This window comes from Triplophysa rosa, linkage group LG10 (genome assembly GCF_024868665.1).
Source record: "Triplophysa rosa linkage group LG10, Trosa_1v2, whole genome shotgun sequence".
In the NCBI taxonomy this organism is placed as follows: domain Eukaryota; kingdom Metazoa; phylum Chordata; class Actinopteri; order Cypriniformes; family Nemacheilidae; genus Triplophysa; species Triplophysa rosa.
The window spans coordinates 16,973,360-16,990,997 of record NC_079899.1 but is presented as its reverse complement, the minus strand read 5'-3'; the positions used below and the strand labels follow the sequence as shown (position 1 = coordinate 16,990,997).

Sequence of the window (17,638 nt, the reverse complement as noted above, 5' to 3'; positions counted from 1 at the left end):
TTTCTGAAGGTCTGAATAAAGACGCTTTATTTGAATCTCCATAGTGACAGGACGGTTCAAGCGCTCTGAATGCATGTCGGAGGTTCCTTGTCGAGTTTGTGCTATCTTGTTTTCGTTCTACTTTCTCATTTCTTGATAGATCTTATTTGTACCGCTTGGCATAATCTTTCTGTGCCAAAGCTCATTTATGCGTGTTATACTAGTTCAGGAAATAGAAAGGAAGAATCATTCTAAATTGCATTACATTGGATTCATGCACAGTCATGTCTTTTAACTCTAGCTACTCGGAACAAAGTTTCTTTGTTCGTGCAGGGCTTAAAAATGAGTCTATTTGCATTTCCATTCGAAGAATGCTATTATAAGATTAGTTGATTTTAAAATGCACCTGTATGCAGAACAAATCAATATTGTCTTGATCCATGCAGAAGAAAATAAATAAAGTATAAATTGGGGTATACACACCCCTTGTCTATTCACTAGCTAGTGTGGACCATTACCATGTTCCTGTACAGCTAGAAAACCAGGATTTTCTCATGAGCTCATCCTTGGTGTACCAAAGTGAATAACATCTAAATATATCAACATTCACGCTGACCTTCATTAGAAGTGGAAAATGCGCAGTCAGCTCTATTGCTGTTTTGTTTGGAAGGGGAGTTTCATTCTCCAAGATGAAGGGAAATGTGTGCGAGTTCAAGTTGAGAACTCCCTATCATGAACTAATGCAGTAGTTTGCCACACAGGAAACTGCCTGCATGGAGACACCAGAACTTCCTATGTGACTGTATCAGGGTGTGTCTCTGACCACAGCTTTACTTCCCTTATCTTATATACTGATACTTACAACATTCTGCTATTCACAATTAAGTGCAAAGTTTTACATGTTAGTTGGGTTAAATGTTAAAGGGACAGTTTACTCAAAAATAAAACATCTGTTTTTATTTACTCCCGTCAAGTTTTTTCAAATCTGTATACATTTTTTTTGTTCTGATGAACACAGAGAAAGATATTTGGAAGAATGCTTGTAACCAAGCCACCATTTACTTCCATAGTAAGATAAAAATACAATGGTAGTTAAAAGTGCCCCAGAACTGTTTGCTTCCCTACATTCTTTAAAATATCTTCTTTTGTGTGCAACAGAACAAAGAAATATACAAATATTTTTTCTGCTATGATAGTCAGTGGTGGCCAAGAACTGTTCTTCCAAATATTCTTCCAAATATCATTCTCTGTGTTCATCAGAACAAAACAATATATACAGATTTGAACAGCTCGAAGGTGAGTAAATTAATTTATATTTTTTTAAACAATGGATTATGCTGCAATTATTGTGGAAACAATAAATGTTTGACACATTTGAGCTGTTGTCAGCCTTAATGTTGACATGTGTTTCCTGAATCTATGTGTAACGGAACGGGACAAGATGTGTCCTGCTGAAATTTCTCTCAGTCTGGTCAGGTTCTCAGAAGCAATCTCATGGCATATCTCCTTACCTGATATTGTTAGAGAAACTTCCTAAATGTTTTGAATAACAACAAATAAAGGTTGTATATTGGTTTCGAATAGCAGGTCCATTTAAGAGAAGGGATTTTTCTGAATCGTGCTGGTTGAGTATCTAAAGTACACGCATTGTCTTTCAATTCCAGCACCATTTTGCTGCAGGCTCACAGAATCCTTAAGCTTCAATCTGCTGAGTGTCGGATCATGCCCGGGTGTTTCTTAAACTGTGTGGGTTATTTGTCAGGGCAGGTCGGGATTTTGTTCATGAAAGGCATTCCCAGTCATCCTCCTGTGCTGTCTTTGCATGTCTCTGATGAAGTGTTCAGGTTTTCTGTTGTTTTTTTTGGCAGTTTTTGGATCATTTACTAATGGAATGTTCTAGCTAGAGGTAGTGTGTAGCTTTATTCAGCTGTAAGAAAAGTCAGCTGCTGAATGAGTGAAAAATGAGACGTGTTCAACATGGTGAACAAACTGCTGCTTCTTTCTCAATCCTCCAACTGTAAAAATCCTTCTGATTCATTCAAGGTGTGTTTGAAGTCTTTACCACATACTTCAAAACGCATTTTGTTCATCCGAACAAACCATTTCTGACACTTCAACCATTTCTAAACAAGTCCTGTTTGAAGAGTTTCGGAGGGAGATAGAATCTCTCATAGTTGCTGAGTTTTGCTGTAGTGCTAAATACAATAGGTTTGCAAGGGTGGCAGTTACTTCAAAGAGAGAATCTGAAACCCTTTTAAGTCGATCAGGGTTCAGTGGCACTATGCAGATTTTAGGATGAGGGTGTTGTTGCATAATGCCTCGCAAGGTGAGTCTGGGACATCACAAGGTCATGACACTGAATTACAGACAACTGTCCCACATCACTTTAGTTAATGTGGGGTATCGTGTGTAACAGTTGACAAAAAGGATTGGCAGAATGTATCATCTCCTCTTCCAGTAATGGTTGTAACAGCTTGTGAAAGATTAGTTGAACAGATATTTTATTAGTTTGTGTACAATGTGCTGTTGTTTATCTGTTACTTATGTACTGAAGCACTTGAGTCAATTTATTGTTGTGATACAATCAGTGTTGGGTGTAACTAGTTACTAAGTAATTAGTTACTGTAGTTTAATTACTTTTACCGTAAAAAGTAAAGTAAGGGATTACTCTTATTTGTTCTGTAATTAAATTACAGTTACTTCTGATGTAACTGAATTCAATATTGTGTAATGTATACAATAGTGGAATTGACATTAAAATTCAAAATCTATGCATTAATGTTTCTTTCTCACATTTGTTATACAAGTCAGTTAATAATTGTACTTTATGTAGTTTTATATGATTTATTTGAATGAATTGAGAGTCGTTTTATGTCTATCCTTGACTCACTTAACTAATCAAGGTTGATATAAGATATAGAAAGTAATTAGTAATAAGTATTTAAATACTTTTTATAGAGAGTAATTTGTACAGTAATCTAATTACACTATTGAATGTGTAATTAGTAACTAGTAATTAATTACTTTTTCAGAGTAACTTACCCAACACTGGATACAATCAGCATCTTTTATCAGAGATACAGGAGTCATCCTCTATGGGACATGGAGAGAGAGGGACTTTAAAAGCACCTGCGGATTATGGAAATCATGAAAGTGTACAAATGAGCTGATATCAGCTATAGTGTGTGTGTGTACAGTCAATGGCTTTTGTCCCTGATGTCTTTGTCTTCTGTGACCTAAATACTCACTCATGTGTGCAGTAATGTCACAAACATACACCCCACAAACCGCAGTATTGACACGTGCTCATTATACATCAATTATTATATTTTTGGATAGAGAGCATGCAGAATTTTTCAAATTAAAAGGACATTTGTCAAACAATGTCAAAATTTCCTCCATCCTGTAGGCTCATAGCTGATTAAACTCTGGCATGTTGTTACTGGTTAGGATTTGGTTTATTACGAGATTACAGGAAGTCAATTTTAAATCAATCATAAGACCAAATCCCCCCAGCACATGTTGTTCTCATTAGGTCATTGTCAAATCAGTTTTATTGTTCTCGACTTGTGTGTTTTTTTTCGTGATGATGCAGACATCAGCTGACAGTATTATTCATCCAGTAGTGGATTAACTGACCACACAACTGAGCCTGGGTCAAAGCACTACATATGGCCTTAAAATTCAAACACGTTCATTATTAATATTATTACAGAAATTGAAGTCTTGCACAGAGGATTAGTTAAACTTGGTAAGTACACACATGCGTCTCTTCAGAAGGTCAGGCTCAAGACACACAGCCCACAGCTAAATCTATTTCTGGACGTAATAGATGTTCTGCTAAACCACAGCAGCCGACAGAAGAACGTATAGCAAAGACTATTTTCCGAAACAAAAATAAACTCTTATAAACAAGTTTGCAGCGACTTATTCAGCTTTGATTTGTTTGGCTTGTGTGTTTCTTACACACAGTGACAGTGAATTTAACTAGATAAAAATAAACCATCAAATTATGTAATAAAATGAAGTTAACAGTTTGTATGTTGACATAGGAGCGCTTGAAAATCTAATTCTTTGCTTCCCGGTTTTCCCTGTGTTACAGATTGCTTATCATTTTATCACTTTGAATAAATAGTCCCTTTGTTGTGACTGTAACTGTGCAAAGTTAAGCCAAACACAACCCTCATTTGTTTAGTTATGGCCTGTTACAGCAGTGTCCATGACTAATTTAATGATCTGTGATGCTCAGAAACACGAGCCAGCCCTTTTCTAATGAGTCAGTGAGCACTAAAGAACAGCTGAATAGAACCTGCAGTTTGATTCTGACCAATCAGGTGCTCAGAGGGAGTTAACTCACAGACGTCCTGATTTTCAGTCTGGGTCAAGTTATGTCATCGCTTTTCCAATGCAATTCTGTTTGCTTATGATAACGGTAACAAAGACTGACTCTCAGAACAAAATTCTTTGTTAGTCACATCGTGTGCACTCAGGGGATTGCACATAGTCAGAAAGAATTGTATAGTACAATGCAATGTAAGTCGCTTTGGATAAAAGCGTCTGCCAAATGCATAAATGTAAATGTAAAATGATTCAATTTATAATAACATTTGCATGATGTGCAATACATTAACAGTAAGCATAGATTCATCTGTTTCTTATGCTTCTATGATCATCAGTACATACTAGTGATGCGCGGATTGCAGTTATATCCGTGGGCGCTGCGGAAAATCCGCGGGTCAGGTGGGTAATGTAATAAAAAAGTACATTCTGATTAATTACGGGTAGGTCACGGGTGGATAAGATCAGTCATTAATTATGCAAATATTAACTACATTCTCTAAAATATGAACGTGTTTTAAATGCATTTTCATCAGGCAGACAGGCACTCATTTGCAGACTCTCAGTTAAAAAAAACGTGCGTGTGAGGATGGGACGGCCCGGGGGTTCATTCTTAAAGAAATTGAGGTGAAACAAATCAGAGAGAAGATTAAAAAAGGAGAATTAAATAAAGTCAGCGTCAACTGCACACTACTTGGCTCCGATGTTTATTAGTTTATCCAGTTAAACATTTGGCTGAACATTATAGTTTGAGTGTCTGTGTTGCAATGACAGAAACAGCGATATTCGCATTAAAGTCTGAAGGGAGTAGGCTAATAAAGCCTGTGTTTATTTTATTAAAAAATGTAGGCAAATCTGGGCAAAGCCAAACTTTTGTTTAATAAATAAAAGTGTTTATTTAAAAGTAGCCTATCAGCGTATTATTTATCAGAGATGCACAAATTAGCTTTAATATCACGCAAGCTGCTGTTAAAACGAATGGTCCACTGACATCACGCTTAAAAACAAAGAATTAGAATTGGAATGAATAATGTGATGATCGGGTGCGGATATCTAGATCATAGAAAATTATAGGTGCGGGTGGATGATTTGTTTGAAGCAGCGGATTCGGGCGACATTTGAGCTGATCCGCTTATCTCTAGTACATACCAATGTTAAATTATGTTAAGACATTTACATAAAAATGAACAAGACAAACAATTATTATATAATTTATACAGGGAGAGGGTAGATAACATTTTATTTAACGAGCAGTCTTTATAGAAAATCATTCAACCACACATACAGACACACAGAAAAGCCATTTTTATTTAGGAAAACAATATTTTGTTTCAAAAACATCTTTATAATAAAACACCAGTTTTACAGAGATGTATTTTATCCACTTACATGCAAATATGTTTGGGAAACAGTGAAATGAATGGGCTTCAATGCAATGTTTTTAACTATAGAGCCCTCTATTTTAACCATCCAATGAAATTGTCTATAGAAACATATTTTTTAATAGATTGTGCATTTTACAATTCTAAAGTTTGATGTTAGTTTTTCCAGTTAATTCACATGATTTTGGTACCTGACAGATTTAAAGTTAGCTGATAGCAAAGAGCTGAACATTTGGCTTGCTATTGTTTCTAAACAGACCTCTCTCCCATTTCTAAGAGCGCATCCTTTCACGTTTCCTTAGAAACCAACTGCTGTTAAGCATCATCCCCATAGTAACGTACCCACACATGCTGTCGAGCATCTTCCCACACAGCCTAGCATGTGTGGATGTTATTATTCCACTGGGTGAATGTTTCAACAAGTACCTCTGGTCATAACCGTTCACCACAAGCGTTTTATAGTATGTATTTACCTCTGGTGAATGTATCGTTTTTAGTTTCCAGCTCAAGTAATTTAATATAACAGTAATGCTGTAAAACAACTCATGACACATTTGTGTTTTTACCCTCAGGACAGCAGAGAGTTTCTGTGAGCAGTCTCTTAGTGTGTCATGGTCTACTGTTGGTGGGAACTAATCTGGGAGTTACGGTGGCCCTGTCTGTGCCCCGACTGCAGGGCATCCCCAAGGTCACAGGTGGGTGTAAGGCATGTTTATAAAAGCTACTTAAATGCACTAATTTTAAAACCTAGTCCTGTCTTAATCTAAGCCCTGTAAAACCGCCCCTTCATGTGTTGGTTTTCCATCCGAGGATAGTGTTTTTCTACACAGGGTTAACAGTTTTAGTTAACGGTTAACATACAAATGGTTAACAGAACAGTTTCTGTAACAGGGCTTGTCTCCTCATACACACTAAAACTGTATCTTCTTAGTTTAAATGACTGAGGGGTTACGATTGGTGCCCAGTACCTTGTGGGTAATTTTAAATACTTTTACATGCTTGCATTTCAGGATATTGCAACCCAGCAAAGGTTTAGATCCAGACCCACCAATGAAATTATTTCCATAGTCAATTCACATTCATGTAATCGACTAGAGATTTATTATTCAATTAAAAAAAACATTTTTTAGTATTAATATAGATATGAACAAAAAATATAACATTTCTATAGAAAAAATACACTACAAACCGCTGTTGTTTTAAAATATATATTTTTAGTTTTTGCTTGTAAATCATAAATATAAAATATATATTTATATTTAACTAGATTTCTCTCTTTCTGTCGTTTTGCTTTAGGTCGAGGCATGGTCTCTTTTCACGCTCACCACGGCCCAGTCAAGTTCCTCACCATGGCAACAGCAGTGTGTAACGTCTCCCAGGCAACCATAGCGAGTCTTACATCCAGCACACCCAGCGAGTGCCAGTCTGGGGCCCAGGAGGTGGAAGGATCCAAACCCACAGAGAATCACACACAGCTGGGGAACAGCAGCATGAGCTCCGTCTCCCATGCACCCGTTCTCCAGGATTCCTTGTCCTCCTCGTGCGGGTCTCTGGCTTTGTCTCAAGGCTCTTTAGAGCATGGGCCAGAGGACGGGGCAATATATGACCTACTAAACGAGCCAGCATACTTTCAGAAAGCCAAGCAGACTCAGAGAGTTAATGTGAGCTCAGTGTTTGTGGTGTCTGGAGGACTGGGCCACAGAAGAGTTAACAGAAAAACAAAACAGTCAAAGCACGAGGAGATGGTGTCTACTATCATGGTGTGGCAGATATCATTGCCGAACTTGTGAGGAAGGAAGATGGAGGTTACCAGAGAATTGTCAGGTGGGGAGTCTCTGCAGATACTCAGCTGCACATAAAACTGACGTCTGTAATGCCTTTCTTTCTTGCGCTTTTGTAATGAAGGTGCTGATGTTTCTCTTTCTTCCAGGGCATTGAACCTCAAAGAGAGAGACGTTCTTTGCTTTGATTGATGGTGTGACAAGAGAAAAAAGATTCATGGATGAAAGAGAAAAAATAGTATTCCAGTGATGAACTGAAGTTTTCTTTTATGCATCAGAAATGCTTTATCACTTGGCACATTCGCCTCTACTCATTTTTGAACACAACTTTTGATTCAAAGGTGCATTCATGATACGATGCCAGTGTGATGATATTCTGATTTAACTGTGGTAAACATTTTTAACTGCTACATGATTTTCACAAAAGAAAAAACGGAAAACAGCTTCCCATGTTTCATTATAGCAGCAGTTTTACTTTCATTTATTACATCTCAATCAAGCCTGCTTGTGGTCATTCTTTTGTTGTTAATTTAATTGTTTTGCTTAAAAAAAATTTTTTTTTTAAAGATTGCTTCAAGTAACGTTGCTTGTTAGAAGTCTGAAAACATTACCTGAATCAGCAGGTATATGAGCTTCTGACCTTGTTGTATATGTCAACTCCACATTGGCCTCTATGATCAGCTACAACCTGTGACTGAATGACTTGTATGAGATTCTCTGGCGGGCCAGAGGTTGTTTTAGGTCCTAAAGTGAAGTTAGCGCCACTGTTGTCAGTTATGTTAAAGAAAAATGACATTCCTCCAGAATTCTAATTTAAGTTTGATGCTTATCAATATTTAAACAATTTAAAAGCTTTATATATGACGTGTATTACTGGTTTGTATATTATTAACAAATATATACAATTGTTTTAACCAGCATTTTTGTATATCTGTGGTTAACTGTTGTTTTCGGTTTTGTTTTTATGTTTTTACCTAACACAGTTGAGATCCATCAGTCCTTATTATGTTTTTATTATTTTGTTTTTGTTGGATTCTTACTGTCAATTCAAACATAACGTAAAGACCCAAAAGAGAGACTGAAGAGAGATTGAACGGCTTTAGTTTAAATGCACTTTACCAACAGCAACTGCTTTTAAAGCATAAAGGAAATTGCCAGGTGTGGACAGATGGATGCAGGGAAAGAAGGAAATAAACAAAACTTATTCCTCACTGTGATTGTAAGTTATTTAACTATGGGCTATTTAGGTATATTCAAAGATATTCATATTTTTCTCGTTGTACTGTTAGGACAGTGACATTCTTGGTCTCAGCGTTTGTAAATAATAGGGCTGAATTAAATATCAACAATTGAATATGAAGTGCTCAACTTGCTAGAAAGCTATAGATGAACTGATGTGGGAAGTGTTTTGGAGGCCTTTGCTCGCTTTCTCATGATTTGCTCGTTTTCTCATGCTGTATAGAAATGTGATGTGATGCTCTCTGCTTTTGATTCACCTGTTTGTTTTCTTTTATGCCATTTTTACAGAGACGTGTCATTATATCTGGAGTATTAATTTAGTTGGTAATTACAGATCTAGAACACTCTACTTCATGAAATGACCACGTTGTAAAGCAGGGCAGTTATATTTAGGACATTTAATGAAACCCCGAAAGGGCTTCAGCACAAGATTTAGTAACACTATACAATAAACGTCGGAGTTCCACGTTGCGCAATATCATTCTGAACGCGCGCTGCGCGAGTGCCCGTCTCGTCGTGTGCGGGAACGTCGCGAGCTTACCGCGGATTTGAGCAGCAGGTCTGATGTGTAGTGTGTAGAGGGTGAATACAAATGGGGGTGTGGTTTGGATCAATAACTAGCCCGGTTTACGGTAAAATCAAAATACTGCAAACCACTCCGAGGGTGGAGAGTCTGTGTCGTGAGATCTGGAGCACAGGGTCGGTTTAGCGGAAATTATTCCTGTGAGGAGACGTTTCACGCGCTTGAATGAAACGATGGCATTTTGTGGACGGTGATTCTTCAGTCGACGCTTTCAAACACGCGCAGGAGGACGAGAAGTTATCACTAAACTGGCCGTTATTACAAAATGGGATGGATTGTGCAAATGGTCAATTCCATGAGTGGCCAGGTGATTTGAATTCGGAAAAACTCGAGAGATCCTCATTGACACATGTAAGTTAACGTTATAGACTCCCCACAGCGCGCTGTATTAGATCTGACTTAACGTTACATAAGAGCGCTTTGTGTGAGACAGCAAGCAAACAGAAATCCTGCGTGTGGCACGTAAGTACTGGAGCATTGCAACGTTTCATGTGTAACGTTAATGGGTTTATTAATGATATTTCTACTTCAGTTGTCATTCGTCTCATTCCTGCCTGGTTTTTATTTTCCTGTTCTCAGTCATCTCGCATCCTTTGTCTTCCACGGTACATTCGTTTATCAAAACCCTAAGCACAGTTCAAAGGATCATTGTAAGGTCTTTAATATTAATGACGTAATATTAATGGGTAGTACGATGGAATCTGTCTGCCGCTCGCTCTCATTAAGTTTTTATCCCTCAAAGCGGTCAGTTTGTTTGCGAGTACTGCGCATGCTCATTAGACTGTCTTAAATGGAGCATTTCAGTGTTGATCTGTGAGAGGTGTTTTATAAACAGCAACTCACTATGAGATGTTTTTATATTAATGTCATTTTAACAGACAGATTGTTGTGTGGCTTGTCGTAAATGACTGCTCACACACGCACAAACAAAACACCACTTACTGTCTATCTAGGGCTTGTCAGAGTTTTTTTAATATTTAATATCATTCTGTCATCTGAAATGGCAATGTTATGATTCTTTAAATAGTATAAAGTGGAGTAATGTTGTAATAATGAGCATAATAACATTATTTTCCTGTCTTACTGAACTCAGGACTGAGAACTCAGTGGACACAAGCTCTTCTTTCCCATGTTTAACTGGATGAAATGTAGACGACACAGAGGATAACAACATACATCAATTTTGTTCTCCGATTTGTTCATTCGGACACTAAGAAATTCCTTCAATAACTAACATCTGCCAGTCATTCCTGAGGCCCTCGTTGGATTAAATTGCCACTACTGTCTGCACCAAAAGAGCCGTTTCTTTATTGGTCTAATAGCACTGAATGAGTGACCGTAGAGGGCATACTGCAACTACAGCAAGATGAACAACAATCTGCAAGACAGAAGCATGTTCACAGTACAAGCAGACGTCATATTTCACGCTGCAAACTCTCCAGAACCAAGTCTCCCCTCTGAAGGGAACAACAATGTCCCAGCCATGGGAAAAATGGGAATACAACAGGGTGTGTGGGATACATCCGAATCAGGGGGTTTGACTGCCGTAACAGGTGCAGAATACGCACAAGATGCTGTCTCCAGCGACAGTGGATTTCAGGAGCACATTCAGCCTGTGGATTCATCTAAAGCACAACACTTTGACCTCGGTTTGAGAAATACAAGTGAACTTTCATGTCAAGGAAGTATTAAAGAAACAAATGGAGCAAAAGTAATGGGAACCTCTCTGTGTTTCAGTACACAGAAAAAGGAGGAAATAGAGAAATTATCCAGTGTTCTCAGAGACAATGAAGTTGTTCGGAGTCGGTTTGACAATAAAAATGACACCTCCAGGTCAGCTGACAGAAATCATTCCTATAAAAGCTCCCAGGAGACAAGGCCGTATGAACAAACGCTGAGTTGCTTTGTAAGTTCCTCTGAAGGAGCAAATCAGACTCATCACAGAACATCGCTCGGACAGACAGGCCTGGAATCAAGTCAAGGACAAAAGCTTAGTGGATCTGCACTAAGAGAGGCTCTCTCAGCGAAAGAAGAGCCCAATTTAGTCATCGAAGTGGGCGGACAGAAAATACAAGCACACAAGTCAGTACTGGCTGAGAAAAGTGATTATTTTAAAGCCAGGCTTTCCCGAGACATTCTGAAGGTGAAAGGAATGAGCTATAAGACCTTATCCGTGCTTATAGATTATGTTTATTCCTCCCAGATGAATGTAAACAAAGACAACGTCGTGGAAGTCATCACAGGCGCAAAGATTCTGCAAATGCCCTGTGCGGTGCAAGCCGCAATCGACACCGTATCCACGCAGATCACTCCGGAGAACTGCTATGAAATTCTTACCATCGCCAAAAAGCAGCGATTAAATGAACTGAAAGAAACATCTTATCGGTTCATGAGCGACAACTTTCTCCAAGTTCTAAGAGATCCAGCCGTTTACGGCCGCCTCACGGGCTCGGAGAGAGATCTCATCCTGCGCAAACGAATGGAGAACCGCAAGTGTCTGATGGTGGCGGAAATAAACGACGTGTTTGAGTGGGTGGGAAGCAGACCGCCCAGCAGGAACAGCAGCCGACCCCAGAGCCCCCTCTCCATCACGTCGTTTGAGGACAATCACATGATCTACTACTACAACAAGAGCACTAAGGACTGGCACACCCTGACCGTCATGCCAGACGACATCAACACAAAAGGCTGTGGTATATGCACAATGTACAATTACTTGTTTGTGGCTGGTGGAATCAGGGGAACTGGAGAGAAAAGCAAAGTTTCTGATAAAGTGTTTTGCTACAATCCCATCACAGACCGCTGGAGCGAGGTCCGACCCATGAGTCAAGCACGATCGCAACTCAAACTGGTCTCAATGGACGGGTATCTATACGCTATCGGTGGTGAATGCCTCTTTACGGTTGAGAAGTACGACCCTCGCATGGACCGCTGGACTGCGGTGGCACCTCTGCCCAAAGGAGCCTTCGCGGTGGCTCACGAAGCCACTACCTGTAACGGCGAGCTGTACGTCTCGGGAGGGTCTCTGTTTTATCGGCTGCTGAAATATGACCCTAAGAGAGATGAATGGCAGGAATGTCCTTACAACAACAGCAGGAAAAAATCCACAGACATGGTGGCCCTCAAGAGCTTCATCTACCGATTCGACGTTAACCGCGAGCAGGGCATCAGCGTCTTCAAGTACAACACCATTGTAAAGATGTGGCACGACTGCGCTTCCCAGCAGCAAGGCTGCACGCTGCCGTTTCGCTGTGCCGTCATCGATAACTGCATCTACTGTGTGAATAAATCTCAGACACTTCAGTTCATTGTCGAGGATGATGGGGGTCGATTCAAAGAAGAGACTCTTAAAGCACCCGTGGAGGCCAAAGGCGTCTTATTCCCGTTTATTCTCAGTTTGCCTGAGAGAGGTGGAAGATTTATGTGACATCCCATGGTTGACCGTTCTGTGTTTCTCTAGACGTGGAGAAACAGAATGCCTGATCAATATTTATAGATTAAGTTTTAACTACCGAGAAGTTCAATGTGTCAGCTCAGCTTGATACTGGAATGTTTTCTTTGCATGGGAAGAACAAACTGATGTTTGGCGCCTTAAGACCAATACTCCACAATCCAACTTTGGAAGATGAAGAAGGTCCTGTATACATAGCTTATTTGTGCAATCTCTTCCATCATTTGTTTTGTGCACTTTTGTATTTGGGTGAAACTGGAATTAGCAAAAAAGTAAATGGAGATAGCACAAATGAACAACTGAAGCACATGATGTTATAATGTGACCCAGTTTTCTTAACAACAGATTCTATGCAAGTAGATTTTGTAAAAGTAAACTATGAAATAAATTTGGAACCACATAGAGAAACATAAAAGAACAGGCAACTTTGACACAACTGGGTCAGTAAATAACGGCTATGAAGCAGCTAAGGAAGCCATTACATTAGAGTAACATTAGGGAAACATTACAAGCACAAAGCACTTAACTTCTATTCTTGCTGCTGTCACAAATAGTATTGAAACACAATTTAATACTACAGTTTACTATATTTGAGAGGAGACTATAAAAGCACTTTTATTAGGGAGTCCAGAAGGCAAAAAATCACAGAGGGTCTGTTCCTCGGTTTGGAGTCATTGCCAAAGATAAAACCTTAAGAAAACATTAAATTACATTTTCATAAGCAATACATCACTTTCAGGCAAAATCCATCAACCATGAAGGTAATTTAGGATTTCAGCTCGTTTAATCCCAAATACAATTTAAAATGTTTATTATTGCTGAAAAACACATGGTCAAGAGTTTCAGATATTGAAGGATTGTTAAACTGAATGGCACAGAACAATTTAATCCTTAGTGTTTTTCTATACACCTTATCAATTAAGGGTATCAATTTAAAAACCATACAAATCAGATAGATTCTGTCATGGTGACCAAAAACATGTATTGTCACATTTTTATTGTGTCCTTTGCATGTCATAAGGCCACAAAATGTTATCTCAAAGTGTTTCAATAAGACCATTTTTTAACACTTCGTTTTGCCCAAGCTTTTTCAAAGCCAACATTTCTGAAGAATCTGAGATTCATTCATAATGTATTGAGGTATACTACAAAACATGTTTTAATTCTGTCATTTCATTCGTTAATGGAATATGAATACAGGCATGAATGTTGCTGTTATTATAAATGTGAACGTTTTTTTACTTCTAGTACTTGAATTGCCCCACTGTGCTTTACTCACTTTTAACAAACCTAGACAAACATCACACCATTCTAGCAAACATCTCAGAGATCACAAATGACCATAAATCTCCAGCAGCAATGATTCCTGTACTTGCTAAATTATAGTCTTGTTTTTAAATCATGCCCGAGTGCTTCTAAGTAAAGATTTTTCCAGTTGTCAGATATGCACCTGAGATTGGGATATTGTTGCAAGGCAACTGAAGTGTGTTGTGATGCTGATCATATAGGTGGGACACTGCTTGCTTAGTGACGTGTATAAGACTAATGTGCTGTTGAAAGAAATTGCTTGATGGTTTTACTTTTTCAGTGGCTCTGTCGGTTTAACAGCTAACAAACTAATGTGTCTTGTGTTTACAATAAAGTGATTTTTAATTGTCATTTCATTATAGTTTGTTTAGTTAACAATGGTCTGCATTAAACATTGTCGACAGGTCAGATCTCAGCTAATGAACGTTGTTCTTTAGCTTTTCTACAGACTGCACAGCTGGTTTGAAATACAGTATACTATCCAGAGGTTTCCTGGAGCAATTCTGCCATCTACTGGATGGAGACTGCAATGCTGTGTATCTTCTGAAATTGATATTGAGATAATATTGTGTGTAATATTAAGTTAACAGTTTAAACCAAAGCATTCTAGTCATGACTTGCATATTTAAAAAAAAAATTGCAGTATTGTGTCACAAATATTATATATCTAACTATTTCGATTAAATGTCTGATTTAATCAATTATCGATAAATCAGTGCAAGCAAATTCCAGCCTAACCTAATTTTACTAAAACAAATATAATGGCAAACATTTGGCAGAAAAACAAACAAAATAGTTTTCTATAAAAGTTTTATTTGGATATTTACAAATTAGTTATGAAAAAAATATACAGTTTTTCCACAATCTCACAAGCATCTCACACATACTCTCCACAGTTGGAGATAATGAGCTTCTGTTTAGGTTTTCCATCTTTTGTTCCCTGAGCCTGTGAAGAAACAGTAGAAACAATAGATCATCAGGAGAACAAAACTTCTACCTGAATTATTATATTAAATTTAAAGCATTTTAAATTATGCCACTGAGCAGAACCAAATTATATTCGAAGTACACGTGTGATGCATCAGCCACTTACCTCCATGGCCCGGAGTACATCCATCCCCTCTACAAGCTCTCCAAAGACTACGTGTTTGCCATCCAGCCAGTCAGTTTTATCAACGGTGATAAAGAACTGAGAGCCGTTACTATTGGCACCTGAGTTTGCCATTGACAACTGACCTAAAGAAAAACAGAAAAAAGCTATTGTCACGTCCAGCTGGCATGTGTACCCACACAGTAGATGGGACAACTTTTTAGCCAACAATCAGTACATTAACACAAAAAAGAAATAAATATGTCTCACCCGGTCCAGTATGTTTAAGGACAAAGTTCTCATCATCAAACTTGCCTCCATAAATGGACTTGCCCCCAGTGCCGTTGTGATTGGTGAAATCTCCGCCCTGACACATAAACTGAGGGATGATTCTATGGAAGCTGCTGCCCTTGAATCCAAAGCCCTTCTCATGTGTACACAAACAACGGAAGTTTTCTACAGGCAAAACAAACAAAAGTCCACCAATCAGTACCTTGCTTTCCTTGGCAACCTGCTCATCTGCAAGCCCAATGTTATCTTGCATAAAAATTGACACAAGCTACTCCACAGAGCCTCAGACATTTCAAATCCTGGATTTCAAGTAAATTTAAAAAAAAACAGAGGAGGAAAGTTGCGCATTTGACCTGCTGTCATTGGCACAACATCCGCTCGCAGTAGGAAGCGCAGTCTGCCTGCAGGTTTGTTGCCGATCTTGATGTCCATGTAGACCTGAGGGTTAGTTCTGCCTTTCTTTGCCGGTGGTTCTCCCTGTTGAGAAACACAAAGAGAGGAAATATACAAATCAAGACTAAATTATAAAGTCCAAATCAAAAATGTATAATGAGATGTACTTGGATGGTTCAAAGGAAGCAATTTTAGTGTCATTTTATATAACCGCTTTCTCACCTCTTGTGTGTTTGTATTGGCTGATTCTGCAACTGACTCCGCCTCCTCGCTCTCCTCTGTGGTCTTCCCTGAGAACTTCTTTAGCCAGTCATCATCAGACCAAACTGAGCATAACCACAATGACAAATAAATTAATAGTTCACGGAGATGAGAGAAATGATAAATAACAGCATAATATTAGTGAGATAGTATTTGAAGAGATATAATTTGTTCAACAAAAGATGCAACATACAAAAAACATGCAATTTATTTTTAGAATTTCATGTAGCAGAACGTGGAAAAGGCATATGTGGTGGGTAAACTCCTCACCTGGTCGAGAAGAGCCTTCTTTAATTCTCATAGGTTTGGCAATGTTTACCCTGATGGTTCTACCAAACAGTTCTGACTCATTCTGCACAACACAAAGGCAAACAGACATTCATTGAAACACAATCTGACTGTGTTGGGATTTCTGAGACACAGATCCTAGTGACTCACTCACCATGTTATCAATAGCAGCTGCTGCATCCTAAAAAACAGACAAACACATGTACATTAACACTTCACAGACTACGAGAGTTTGTAAACAATGAGAGAAATTTTATTTTTAGGTGAACTATCCCTTTAACAGTTTCAATCTATCAAAGAGTTCCTCAATTATTCTGCAGACCGATTAAGATGTTACTCACCTCTCCCAGTTCAAACTCGATGAAGGCGAAACCTCGGTGTTTCTCTGTGGTGAGAGACCCATGCTTAAAACTCAGACATTTATGTTTATGTGCTATAGTTATACAGTATATGTGTGCGATGTCGTAATTTATTGACAAAATGTTAAATGCTTTCTCATTTCAAAATTGCTTTGGACTAAAGCGTCTGCTAAATGAAATGAGTGCACATGCAAGTATGCAAGAGTGAGAGTCTGGTGTTATTGTTGTAAAATAAAGTCATAAAACAGTTTTTGTTCTGTCCGTGTTATAGTGATAAACTATTTTGGAGTAGTGTTTTGTTGTGTGTTCTCACCTGTTTCATAATCTAATGGGATCTGAATATCTATAATGTCGCCAAAAGGAATGAAGGCAGCGTGCAGCACTTTTTCATCCACTTCTTCCGCAAGACCACCTTCAAAACACAACATTTAATACTTCACTCTTTCATTCGTATTGACCATTGAAGTCCTAACTTATACGTGATATTTATGTGCTCCCGTCTCTAACGTTAGCTATTAGTAGGAACCGCATAATGGAACATGCGACTGCTGCAGGGTTAAACTACATTCCTAATCAGTCTTGATATTAATTCATAATTTTGAATGTTTTCTTACCAATATAAAGTACACGTTTGTTCGCCGCCATCTTGCTTGTGACCTTTAACCTATAACACTATTTTCTTTGCCACAGTGGATTATAAACGCCACTGTTATATGTCGCCCTCTAGTGGTGCGGAGAGCAATGACAGCAGCATAACGGCTGCTTTCCAGACACATCGGGTTTAGGATATTTCTACTTCAACGCAAAAATAATTTCAGGAAATGCGCTCTTTTAATGTTAATTAGTAAAATGTACTGTTGCTAAATCAATTGTAATATTAATGTTTTGAGGTTGC

General features: G+C 38.4%; 3 protein-coding genes across 3 annotated transcripts in view; 2 read left to right on the top strand and 1 right to left on the bottom strand.

Annotated features, from left to right (window-relative positions):
- Positions 1-8,700, top strand: part of arhgef10 (Rho guanine nucleotide exchange factor (GEF) 10) — a 42,395-nt gene extending 33,695 nt beyond the window's left edge. The window contains exons 28-30 of the mRNA XM_057343358.1: positions 6,272-6,394; positions 6,996-7,523; positions 7,630-8,700. Of these exons, the coding sequence (XP_057199341.1) occupies positions 6,272-6,394; positions 6,996-7,489 (617 nt within the window). The 3' untranslated portion in view covers positions 7,490-7,523; positions 7,630-8,700. The remainder of the gene's footprint in view (positions 1-6,271; positions 6,395-6,995; positions 7,524-7,629) is intronic.
- A 555-nt stretch (positions 8,701-9,255) lies between these two features.
- Positions 9,256-14,410, top strand: LOC130559957 (kelch repeat and BTB domain-containing protein 11). Its single transcript, XM_057343359.1, has 2 exons — positions 9,256-9,764; positions 10,396-14,410. The coding sequence occupies exon 2, from the start codon at positions 10,669-10,671 to the stop codon at positions 12,727-12,729; it is 2,061 nt and encodes a 686-aa protein (XP_057199342.1). The 5' UTR covers positions 9,256-9,764; positions 10,396-10,668; the 3' UTR covers positions 12,730-14,410.
- A 113-nt stretch (positions 14,411-14,523) lies between these two features.
- On the bottom strand, positions 14,524-17,405 carry ppie (peptidylprolyl isomerase E (cyclophilin E)). Its single transcript, XM_057343360.1, has 10 exons — positions 17,358-17,405; positions 17,057-17,155; positions 16,726-16,769; positions 16,539-16,565; positions 16,367-16,448; positions 16,058-16,161; positions 15,796-15,919; positions 15,422-15,607; positions 15,155-15,297; positions 14,524-15,007 (listed from the first exon to the last, which is right to left on the bottom strand). Exons 1-10 carry the CDS (start codon positions 17,386-17,388, stop codon positions 14,939-14,941), a joined length of 909 nt encoding a protein of 302 aa, XP_057199343.1. The 5' UTR covers positions 17,389-17,405; the 3' UTR covers positions 14,524-14,938.
- Positions 17,406-17,638: the final 233 nt, after the last annotated feature.